The 12244-nt window shown below is 38.4% G+C and overlaps 1 protein-coding gene across 4 annotated transcripts; it reads left to right on the forward strand.

Moving 5' to 3' along the window:
• Positions 1–132: 132 nt before the first annotated feature.
• LOC104915078 (osteoclast-stimulating factor 1-like) lies at positions 133–12244 on the forward strand. Of its 4 annotated transcripts, none has more exons than XR_002109928.2 (5): positions 133–435; positions 7161–7207; positions 7737–7787; positions 7877–7940; positions 8756–10289. XR_002109928.2 is itself a non-coding variant. In XM_019610514.2 (5 exons), the coding sequence occupies exons 1-5, from the start codon at positions 5829–5831 to the stop codon at positions 10528–10530; spliced, it is 261 nt and encodes an 86-aa protein (XP_019466059.1). In that variant the 5' UTR covers positions 4756–5828; the 3' UTR covers positions 10531–12244. The 4 variants fall into 4 exon arrangements, 2 of the variants coding, with proteins under 2 accessions (XP_019466059.1, XP_019466060.1); XM_019610514.2 differs by lacking the exons at positions 133–435; positions 8756–10289 and adding exons at positions 4756–5862; positions 10466–12244; XM_019610515.2 differs by lacking the exon at positions 133–435 and adding an exon at positions 4759–5862.

The raw sequence follows: 12244 nt of genomic DNA on the forward strand, positions 1-12244 counted from the left end.
CCCCTCTCCCCCGACTTCTCACTGTCAGAGCGGGGCTGCTGTGGGCGCGGGACGACCCGGTGCCGGCTGACACGTGGACAGCGGGGGAGCTGGGCTCGGGCTGTCAGGACCGGCGGTCCCCGCCTCTCCCCGCCCCGCCGCCATTAACGTCGGCGCCGCCCGAGCGCTGCGGGTGTATCCTCGGGCACACCGCGCGGAACTTCGTTTCTCAAAACTCATAGCGAATCGCAGGGTTTTATAAAAAAAACACTGCTGACCGGGTTTAGGAGCACTCAGTCCGTCATCCCCCACCTTCTGCTGTTCTGTTAAAGCCTCAGAACTTCTTCCATGTAGCAGTTTGCTCCGGTTTTCACCCGCTGAGCATCTTTCGGAGTTGACCTAAAATAGCAAAAAGGCAGCGATAAGAGCCCCGGTAACGCGGTTGCCTCCGGGAAGGTGCGTGAAGAGCTGTGTGGGCTTCCGGGAGATGAGAAGGGTGTGGTGCTGCTTTTAGCAGCCAGATACGCAGGAAGAATTTCTTCCAGTCAAGCGGTTACTCAGTCTCCGATTTGCAAAATGATTGGTTAGGCTTAGCATAAGAATCATACGGAGTTCTAGGATTTTCAGTGTTCAGGCTTGCAGAGTTATCAGTCAGGCTCATTCTGTGTCTAATGCCGGGCATCCCCAGCTTGGTGGTGCAGGCTGTGGTAAAGCTCAGGCTGCTGACAGACAGACAGTCTCTTTGTGCCCTCACTGTCACTTTGTCCTTCAGTTCGGTGGCACAACAGGCTGGGCTGGTGCTCTGGCACTGCGGGGTTCTGCTCATCTTCAGGTTGTTTTTCATGTTCTAATGGACTTGCTGATCTGGTTTACCACATGATCACTTGACACAGCAAAAGGAAATGGATGGGGATAAATGGCTGAAGAAGAAAGAGGAAGAGAATAAGACTTTCGTGGTAGTTGCTCTCAGGGATCACAAAAGTCATTTTACGGAGTCCCTCACTTTTGAAGAAGGAAAGTCTTTACAGATGCTATTGCAGATTTTTTTTTCCTAAGCGGTTTTCAGGAAGAGGCTGTCTTCTGGCTTCCTCCAAAATATTTTGACTGCCTTTGTAATATCAGTTATGCTTTTAACAGCATCATTGAATTTCGTGAAGGTTGTAGATATTAAAGCATACTGACGTAAGGACATAAACGTGGAGCCTGCGTGCGCTGAAACTGGAGTAGCATAATGCTCTGTTTGTTACCAACTTCTAGGGGGCAGGTGGAGAAATGTGTTCTTGGTTCATTTGCTCAAACTGTGTTATTTTTTCTTCACTGGCTGTTATCTTGTATCCAGTCTGTAAACCATCCTGGCTTTGTCACAAAACAGCAATCTACTTGCCCTGCCACAGTTCAAGCAGATAAAAGAAAAAATAAGACTTGATGGTCACAATTCAAGCAGATAGAAGAAAGAATAAGACTCTGGCTGCTGTAGTCCTTTAAGAAATGTTCAGGAAGAAAACGTGCTAACTATGTGGGGATGGAAGGAGATAGAGTTGGTGGCAAGAAAGTGTGTTTAGTGTTATATTCATTTCTGAATCTGCGAGTGCGTTTCTCACAGGGCTGTTGAAGATTACAATTACATATGACTGCCCAGACAGTGCTTTGGAAATGTGCAAAACAAGATGTTCTAAGGGAAAAATATTAAGTATAGCAATGAGTGGGGTTTTCTTCAGTACATGCGAGATTTTTATTTGATAGAAGGCTCTTTCATTCTAATAATCTGGCTGCATAGGCAGTATGTTGGGTTTCAGTTGTGAAGGAAAAGTCTTTGACATCAGTAGATTCTAGACAATCATCTAATAGTGTTTGTCAGCTCTTGAGCCTGTATTCTGGGGCCTGTGGTTAGCCTTGAGTAAGAAGCTGTGAATGTTTTTCATGGCATTGGGAAATTTTTAATTTCTAGTGTACTGAGGCTTTCCTTTAAAACAAGCTTCTCACTTTGCTTTTCTGCTGGAGCTTTTTGTACTAGTTTGAAAGCTTTTCTTTTTCGTATTCAGACTTGCTAGTGGAGATACAGAGGAGTGAAGTGAGAGCTGAAAATAACTGAAGCTTTCTTCTAGATCAGCATTATGCAAGAGTAGGATTTTCCCTCCATCCTTCAAAAGCTCTATTGATATCTCAAACAATGTTATTCTTTTTAGAGTCATTAGCCTCCTAAACATTCTGTGTCTTATGTTAATTCTAATTATCAAAATTACTTAAGTCTTTTGAACCTGACAAGCTGCATTGACTCCTGCTAGTTGATTCCTTGAATGATGGTGATTATGCATTTTTGGCTAGGGCCTTATACAATGTGCAATAAGAGCTCGTAGGAAGCTGGAAATGTTAATTTTTTCTTAAAAAAAAATTCTTTATTACTTTTGTGTTCTCCAGATAAAGTTTGTTGATCTTGGGCTAAAGTCTACACAACAGTTAAGTTTTACAGAGAAAGACAAGTCTTTGAAGGAAATTACAGTTTAAAATGATTCCAGTTGAGAGGAAGTGAGGAAGGAGAAAGCACAGCGTGTGTAACATAAAAGGACACTACCATAAAGTAGGTCTGTTGCCTTTGCAGCCTTCGCAGTTTTCTAAGTTAAAAATAGAATTCTGGATATAAATACTTAATTTTAACCACAGTCAAGTTTCTTTCACATTACTTAGGTAAAGCAGAAGCTGTGGCAGTTGCTATTCACAGGAGCGGAAGATCTATGCTGAATGGCATCCATAAGGTCTCAGCAGTCAGTCACCCTGGGTCATCTCCTTCTGTAATCACAGAAAGGTTTCTGTTTGCTAGGGAGAAGTGGGTGTATGAGTTTGGGGAGTTATGCTGCAGTTGTGAGTTTGTATGTGGGAGACATCAACAGAACTATTAAACAGCACAAACGTGAATGCTAAATTTGTATTTCTGTCCCTAATCATTCAATCTACTGCAAGCCACAACAAGCCTCCTACAAGTGAAGGTGTTCTTTGTATTTGCAAAAATTAAACTAGTAATAAGTAGATTTCAGAATCATACTGTGCTAGTCAGAATTCGCTTGTGAAATTGTTCATGTCAAATGCAAAGTGAATACACCCAAATGCATCTTCTCTGAGAATAATCCTGAATTCTGATTTTCTGTCTACGAATGCTGGAGCAGAAAGAACAAATATGCTGTCAGGTGCAGCCTGTGATGTTATAGGGTTTGACATCTACACTGGTAGTGGTCTGCTCTTTGGATTCTTTCCTGCATGTCTCTAAACAACCCCCTTCCTGCTCTCCCATTTGCATGCCTATATGCACTTCCTCTTTCTAAGTACTGCTAAGTACTGCTAAAAAGTGGAAGGTGGCTTTTCAAACAGTGAGACCTTCACTTTTCTGCCTCACTTAAAACAATACTTAAATGCTGTATCATACTCTGTTTTGCCTGTGTGCCATGAGCAAAACTCCAAATTTAAAGCAGCAGTCTTGTAAAACATACTCCCTCCCTTTAGACCTTGAAGGCCTGAGTGTAAAGTACTTTATTTTTCAGTTCCTGAAAAGTCAGGAAAACGTTTCCATCTGCCCTTAATGTTCTAAGAAAATGGCATGTTTCTGAAGATACACCTATTGTGACAAAGACATTTCTTTCCTTACTAATGCAAAATGCAAGCGAAAGATTCTGGTCTGTAGTTTAACCACAATATTACTTTTTGACAAAACTTTTTGCCTTTCAAATACTGTTGCCAGGTTACGTAGTTCTTTTGTAGGGTCTCAGACTAATGCTGAGTGTAATTCTTGCCAATGCACTTAGCAAAAAGAAGGTGCCTCTCTTGCTTCAGAGAAAATTGTGTTCCAGGAGGACATTCTGAAATTGACATTGGCCCTGGAACTGGCATACAAATGTCTAAATAAATAATGCTACAAAAGAGTCAGCCTTCTTTCTTTCACAGATGAAAGCAAGTAAGAAGAGAGTAGAAAATGGTTTGTAGAAGAGGAAATTTTAATGGCAGCATCTTATGATGGTGTAAAAAGCTGAGATAAAAGAACAGAAGGGATGTGGGAGGAAAAATCCATCACTGAGCAATTAAATCCTCTGTGCAGAGACACATAGCACATCTTTGAAAACAACCTTTTGTTATGCTGCAATTAATTAAAAATAAACATCAAACTGATAGGAGGAAACAAAATGTTTCTGATTGTTAAGAAAACTTTTTTTAAATTTTGCATTGTGAATCCTGACAGCGATCAGTACATATCAGAAGCTGCATTTTTTTAAAACTGTTGTTACTATTTAGTCACTCCATTTCTTTATTTTCGTGGATTTAATTTGCTATTCATTGTGCTGACAAATCAGTTTTACCCAAGAGAAGGCTCTATGATAAATCTGAGTTGCATGTTTCCTTTCCTAATTAGAGTATTTTATAGAAGAAGTTGTCCTACAGAATTCAGACGGTTTTAGGACAACTCACCTCGCTGCATTGCTGAGTGAGAGTTTGGTAAATTGTGGAATGGAGAGTTCCTGTGCCTTGCTTATATGTCAGCGTAATATGTGTAATATCTTTTTTTTGCCTGATAGTTGCACTGCAGATGTTTAATGCAAATCCTTTGAGAAGGGAAAAAAACTTGTGGTGGAAGTATGGGACTGAAAAGGACTATTCAGATTTGTCCCTGCCATTAGGAAAATATTTGTTGTGGGACATATCGCTGCACTATGCCTTGATTGATTTTATTTTTTGAAAGGATAGTCATTATCTATCTTGAAGTAAAGTCATGACTGTTTGCCCAGTGTCTTGAAATATCAAAAATACGCATTTCCCCTTGTTTTAGTTATTTAGTCTTAAAAATACATGGTTGGGAAGTACTGTCTATTAGCTTTGCAAAGTTCAGGCCACTGCTTTTACTTTAGTTCTCTGTCCTACAGGAATCTCACAAAGTGATGAATGGTGGAAAGAGGAGCTCAGTAAGTCCTCAGGCACTTCCTGACTGTGAGCTTATTAATTCCAAAGGACACCAGCCAGTGAAAGCTGTAATTTTGACCACATGCCTGGGGATGTGCATCGCTAAGTGGAAGTACTTGTATTCAAGTGAATGCAGTTACTCACAGGTCTAATAAAAAAAGTCTATTTCCAGAACAGAGATACTAGTTTAATATTCCCTCTTAGTCTTTATATTTTGCCGTTTTATATATTGCAGGCTGATTTTATTTATTTATTTATTTTGGCATTAAAAATAATTTCTGTGAAGTAGTAAGTCCTATTGTTCTTAGCTCTTAAATTCACCTCCGTAAGCAGGTTTTAGTATCTATTTATCAGTAAATATTTAAAAGATAATTTGAAAGTGCCAGAAATTAGTAGTGCTTCATTTCCAGAAGTTCTGTAAAATTAAAGTTAACCAGACTTGCGGTTTTGTAGATACGGATACAGAGAGAAGTGTTTTAGAATATGTTGTGCTGTGATGTTACGTCTTGACATTTGGGGAAGTAGCTCTTATTTCTGTTGTAAATTATAGTGCACACACATAAAGCAAATTGTCTTCAGTTTAAACAATGTTTCAACAGTACTTTTATTTGCATTTCATTTCTTCTTTTCTAGTTTTCTAAAACTGTTACAGATGCAGTATGATATTACCAGAATTGTATACTGTACACACAAATCTAAATTTCTTGCTTTTCCTTGTCTTCTGCCATCTTCTCATTTCCCCTTTTAATGTTTTTTATCTTCCCTTTTAGTCTCCAGTTTCTCCTTTTACTTAAAGAAAACCTTGAAAATTGGTGGATGATGATTGAAATCATCAAAGGATTTAGTATGCAGTTCTATCAAATTGTGCTGTCACATTTATAAGAAAGCCTAGGAGAAGGAACAGTATCATGTACCATCCATCCCTTAATGCCACACATCCTGGTTTGTCATCTCTTCTTCTTTGTCTGTCTTGTTGTTGTTGTTGTTGTTGTTATTTGTTTTTGTTTTTAATTGAATTCCAGCCACAATGTGGATGCTTCTAAAGCTCTTAGAGTGTGACATATTACTGCCTGGTTTGTTTGTTTGTTCTCTTGGTCATTTTCATATAGGTAATGAATAAAAAAGGTTTCATGCTTTTAGCTGCTGCCATAGTGCAGGCATTTAGTTTCCAGGGCATACGCCTGTTAAGTATTGAACCCTTTACATAGCTGCTGTGTGAAAGTGCACCAGTAAAGTCAAACTGAAATCTTTTTATTCAAAAATAACAACTGCTTTGATTACAAGTTAACCCATACAACATGTAAAAATACAGCTCAAGAACCTCAATTACAGTGTGGTTTACTTGCATCATTGTGATATTCAGAAAGAAACCTACAGAGTTCAGACTGCAGATATTTCAAAGCAAATAAAACTCAGAGTTAAGGAGTTCAGTTAATAATATTATATAGTGTACATGTTTCTTCTCCTGTTCATCTTCTGCTTTGTAATCTTGATTTAGACCTATACTGAATATTTTAAATGTTTATAGGGATGCGTCTTTTGTAATTAATGAAATTAAATTTCTATCCTTTTTTTCTGGGCCTGGATGCTGTTGCCCTGTTTGAAATAAACATTGCCTACTTAGAGGTATTGTAAACACTATAGTCTATTTTATGCATCTAAACAGAATATCATATCTGCTGTACCTGATATAAATAGGACTTGCTGACCATTTGTCATTTTTCTTCAAGTCCTTCAGTGATTGCTGTGTCATTACATTATTTTCCTGATTAATAACAATTACAAACAAGTATGGGAATGTATGGCAGACATCAGACATTGTTTTGTTTCTTTATTTTTTTTCTTAATTCTGAAGTGTTTAAGATGCTATTAAGAAAAATATGTATAGCTTATGTTGTTGCATATGATTGAAACAACACTTTGTATCAGAATTCAGTGGCAGTGCTTACAATGACTAAGGTGGTGAGCCATGAAGGCAGTGTATGATGTACAGGATAGGCAACATACACTTGTTTGATCAGTTGATACACGTCCTTCATAACCTATGCTTCTTGTTTGACTACTTTCATCATCACTTCCATTGCTATGGGTATGCCACAGACTCATTCAGCAAGCAGTTTTAAGAGTTAAGGAATTTATTTGTATATGGGTTCTGTACATGGGTGCAATGTGTTTAGACAATGTTAATCATATTTATTTATTTATTTATTTATTTATTTATTTATTTATTTATTTTCCAGGACAGGTTAAAGTATTCAGGGCCCTATATACATTTGAGCCCAGAACGGTAAGTATATTTAGATTTTAGAGATTGTGAAGACTAATTTTTAAACTTATCCATAATAACACTTACTTAATTGTGACAAGGTTGAACTATCAGATTTGCTGTACTGCTTTTTCAGTGAAGAAGTCTGTTGATGGATACTCATTCTTAAATATGACTTTTCTTCTAAAGGTAACAAGGGTAATTGAGAACTGAGAGAGTGTTGATAATCTGGGACCAGCCAAGAAAAGAGAAGAAGTTAACAAACATAGGATATATTTCACTGCTTTTGTTGCACAGGGTTCAATTGGAAAGGCTACAGTCTGTCTTTAGCATTCAAGGAGATCAAAGATATGAAAAGTTAGCAGGCAAGTCAAACTACAGTATTAAGTCAAATTACATACTGTTAGGCAGTTATCCGGTTTCTACAGAGTTAGAGATGTTAATATTTTGAAAGAAATGCTCAATATATTCTACTTTTTACAGGTGCTTATTCTATCTAAGTACACATATTTGTATTTCTATTTACCTTTTTTATTTTCTTTTCTTTAAGCCAGATGAACTATACTTTGAAGAAGGTGATATCATTTACATCTCAGACATGGTGAGTCCTGATACATCCCATACACATATGTCTAAATCCTTCTGAGATGCAGTATATCCCTTTTAAACTCTTCTCTCCTTTCTCTCCAGAGTGATACAAATTGGTGGAAAGGAACTTGCAAAGGGAGAACTGGACTAATTCCAAGCAACTATGGTAATGTCTAAAATATTTTCCTTTGGTAAGATTATTTACAATCAAACAAAATGGTTATATGAAGATTACTGATATGCTTACTTTCAGAAACTGCTAAAAATGCTGGCATTTAACAGTACTCTGCCGGAGTATTTCAGAATATTTCTACAGTATCACTTACCGCTATCCATCAGCAGCATACAGGCCATGAGTTTGCCAAATGTTTGTTTCTGGATGTGCACGTGAGAACAGACACTCTTAGTTGGGAGCAGAAAAACAAAAATAGAGGAGAGTTCTACAGAGTACACACAAAGGTCATAGCCTTATATTCTTTGTGTTTGTGATGAATGTATTCTCATTTTTAAGATTTTTCTCATCAGCGATATTTGTTCAGTCTGTATGTTGTTTTTCTAAGTAAACGTAATTATAGGCAGGCAGAGCCTTCAGTGACTTGGAGATCAAGAAGTTTGACACAGCATGGGGTGGCTTCTTACCAAGCTAATCAATAAGTCAATACTCAAATTGTTAAGTAAGCTCTGTATGTAGACAGGCAGCTAAAGCAGATGGTAAGCAACTCTGTAGATATACTCTGGCAGTTGTTTTTGTTGTTGTTGTTTGTTTGTTTTTTTCCTCACTGCTTGCCATTTGTTGTTTTTTACTCATTGCTTTTTCACGTTCAACTAAAATCACTTTGAAAAGCCACAAATACAATTAACACAATTCTTTAAAGTCCTCCCCGGAAATGTAGGCAGAGTAGTCATGTCACATGACAGACTGCATCAAAACTGTTATTATTTTGGTAACAGTGTGGTTGCTTTATGTTGTCCTTTCTTCAGCAGGAAACACACTGGTAGTAGTGCTATGATTCCCTGCCCTGAAGAGGAGACAGGCAGAGATATGAGTGGAAGGCTATAGTGCAATTGTTTGGACCCTGGCATGCAGTTTCATTTTTAGAAAAACGCTGTGACTTCTGGACTGACTGTGCTCTTGCCATTGCCAGAGCAGTTGCTATTATAAAAGATAATGATTTAAATATACTTACCTGTGTTCTTATTTCCTTTGGATGTTGCAGTGTGCTATATTTAAACCAACAGCTATTTCTATCTGTGTTTCTACTGTGATCATTTTGGAAAACTCCTACTAAATAATTATCTGAGCAACATTTAGCTTCTGTCAGCATTGGTGAGACTGTACCTGGAGTACTGTGTGCAATTCTGGGCTTTGCCATACAAGAGAGGCTTGGGCATGCTCACGAGTGTCCAGTGAAGGGCCATGAAGATGATGAAGGGATTCCACACCTATAGGGAAGGGCTTAAGGAGCTTCTCTTAGAGAAGGTTCAGTTGGGACCTTATTAGCATATATGAATACGTGAAGGCCAGGGTGCACAGAAAATGGAACTGGGTATTTTACAGTGGTGCCTAGTGCCAGGGCCACAGACAGGAACATTAGGTTCCCTTTGAACGTCAGGAAGTGCTTCTTTATTGTGCAGGTAACAGAGCATTGGTACAAGTTGTCCAGTGAGGTTGTAGTCTCTTCCTTGGAAATCTTCAACAGCAACCTGAACATGGGCCTGGGCACCCTGCTCTGGATCTCCCAGCTTGAGCAGAGAGGTTGAACCAAGTGACCTCCAGAGGCTGGTTCCAACCTCAAGCAATCATTGATTTTCAGGCCAGAGAAGTGTGTGTGCATTTGCAAAAATTTAATGTATAAGCAGAATAGAAGTCTATGTAAGAACTAAAAATGAAAAATACTAGAAATCTGTTTTCTTTAAAAAAAGAGTGCACAATGCCCCAAAGCCTCCTTCACTGGCTATCACAGTAAGACAGCCTAGATTTAGTCTTAATTACAGAAACATTTCTACCTTCCTGGTGAAGTTCTGTGCTCCTCTGCAATCTTTTTGAGAAAAATGGAGACAAACATGGAAGTACTTAGGATCTGGTGGGGCCTTGTGCTCCATCTACTGGGCTTGAGGGAACACATTTTAAGACATTGAGTAGAAAAGCTGATGAAGCCAGAATCAAACGTTATCTGCATTAAAAATATTTATTACTGAAGTCTTTATTACTGAAGTTTTATAAGAACAAAATTATTTTTAGCTTTTGCCGGTGATAGTAGTATTGCTGCTTTGTAGTACAAACACTATTCAATGTCATTGGGGCATTTTACTTGTTTGATGGCTGTCTGCTTTGGGACCAGGTTCTTTGGCTCTGTATTGACTAGATGAACAGCCTGAAGTTGTGCCGGGGGGTGCAGGTTGTACATTAGGAAAATCTTTGAAAGAGTGGCTGTGTGCTATAAGCTGTGAGCTGCCCAGGGAGGTGGTGGAATCACTGTTCCTGGAGGTGTTCAAGAGGGTTTTGGATGTTGTACTGAGGGACATGGGTTAGTGGGAAATACTGGTGATAGGTGGATGCTTGAACTGGATCATCTTAGAGGTCTTTTCCAACCTTGATAATTATATGATTCTGTGTATTATGATTCTGTTCACTGTTTATATAAACTTGAAATATTGGTATCTAACATGCATATTTTATTTTACTCACAGCTAGAGGCAGAAATGTGAAATGTTGCAATTGCAAATTGTTACGGGAGGAATACACTCAAAAGTAAGATAAGGTTTGGATAGGTCATGATTGTCCTTAGTATTCCGTTTTTTGTAGCTAAAGCATGTTATATTTATCTGCTTTGCACCTGATGATAATAACAGTTTGATCTGAGAAACATACTCTTATGTTGTCCCAGCCTTTTTAATAAGCTGCAGAGCAGGGCTTTGGAGAGCCTACTCATCTCAGATTGAACCCTTACTATTTACAGACATTTCTACCTAAAAAGATTTTTACAAAAGAGTTGCCAAATCACAGCTTGACTTCTAGATGTTCCACTGCACTGTTCATTTTCTTTTTGCTGTTTGCTGTTGCAACAGAACACTGGCCAGAAACTGGTGGGTACTGTTCCCCAGTAAAACCTAAAGCTTGTGAGATGAAGAAAAGATCTACAGAAGCCTGAACTTTCATCTGTATTCTTTGGTTAAGCAGTTTTGATCCTCAGATCTCCTCTAAGTTTTCCAGAGAAAATAAAAATCTATGTAAAATAAATTGTAATGCTATTGACAGTGAGTTTTCTTAGCTACCTCTAGGTAATCCTTGCAAATAATTTTCTCATAACTACAGATGGCAATCTGTAGGTTGAAAGCCTAGCTGCATGCAGCTGCTTAAGAACATCTTACAACTGTAGAAAAGGCAATGTAACAACTGAGGTAGAATATTACCAGATTTCCAGTGACCTGCAGCTGCTGATCAATTCAGTGCTGCTGTTTGAAGTTTTTACAGGCTATTCTTTGAGTTGCTTTTCCATACACAATATATTGAATTTTATCTGACTAGTCTTGGCATATCCAACCTGCAGGTTGCATGCGGCCTGGCACAGCTCACAATGCAGAGACCATGCTCCATCATTGCAGGCTGTCCCAAGTGCCCACCCATCTCTTGGAAACAGTCAAACCACTGATGTATGGTCAGCCCTGTTGGGATTGGAACCAAGACATGGAGAGCACAGAGGGCTGAATCTGCCTCTTGCTCCCACCACATGCAGTCAGCTGCCTCAAGCCATGTGTGTGTTATGCATGGCAAGTGCTTGTGCTGCTTGCTGGGAAAAACACAGTGATTTCCAGTGCTTTTATCTCAGCCTGCCTCATTGCATCTCAGAAGAAAACAAAACACAGTAAAAGAAAAATTTTGAATGAAGGAAGAGTGTTCAACAAACTATGGACAGATGAGTATTTTTTTGTCAAGACAAATAGGATGACACTATGCTTAATTTGTAAGGAAACTGTCAGTTTTCAAAGATTACAATTTGGAAAGACATTATCTGCAGAAATCTGCTACCAAATTCAAACAATGAAAATCTTACTGGTGGTGAGTTTATTGAGCAACATTAGGAAAGCATGGCAGATATATTGTGCCCTGAAAAATAAAAATCAGATTTTTCTAAAATCAGTTTGACTCACCAGATGCAGTCAAGCAGATTGAAGAAATAGGAGCATCTATAAAAATTTGGCAAGTAAAACTGCCAATTTTGAATTCTGAACTTTGGTGATAGGTGAAAACACTGATGCTACATATATGGCTGAACTTGCCGTTTTCTTTAGAGGTATTGTTGATGAATATAATATCACTGAATGAATGGTTTCTTTGATGCCATTACAAGACATGACTAAATCTCTTTATCTGTATGAAGCAGTAAAAAATTACATTAGAGTGATTTTCCTGAACCCTTGTTAATGTATGTACTATAGCTACCAACATTGTCTTGGTGATAGTTGGTA

The sequence above is a fragment of the Meleagris gallopavo genome, chromosome Z (genome assembly GCF_000146605.3).
Source record: "Meleagris gallopavo isolate NT-WF06-2002-E0010 breed Aviagen turkey brand Nicholas breeding stock chromosome Z, Turkey_5.1, whole genome shotgun sequence".
Classification (NCBI taxonomy): domain Eukaryota; kingdom Metazoa; phylum Chordata; class Aves; order Galliformes; family Phasianidae; genus Meleagris; species Meleagris gallopavo.

Bases quoted from the DNA above. Each gene is read 5' to 3' on its own strand.
- LOC104915078 (XM_019610514.2), top strand. From the start codon at position 5,829: ATGTACCATCCATCCCTTAATGCCACACATCCTG. The intron at 7,788-7,876 runs GTGAGTCCTGAT...CTTTCTCTCCAG, and splicing joins TCATTTACATCTCAGACATG to AGTGATACAAATTGGTGGAA. The intron at 7,941-10,465 runs GTAATGTCTAAA...TTTTACTCACAG, and splicing joins ACTAATTCCAAGCAACTATG to CTAGAGGCAGAAATGTGAAA.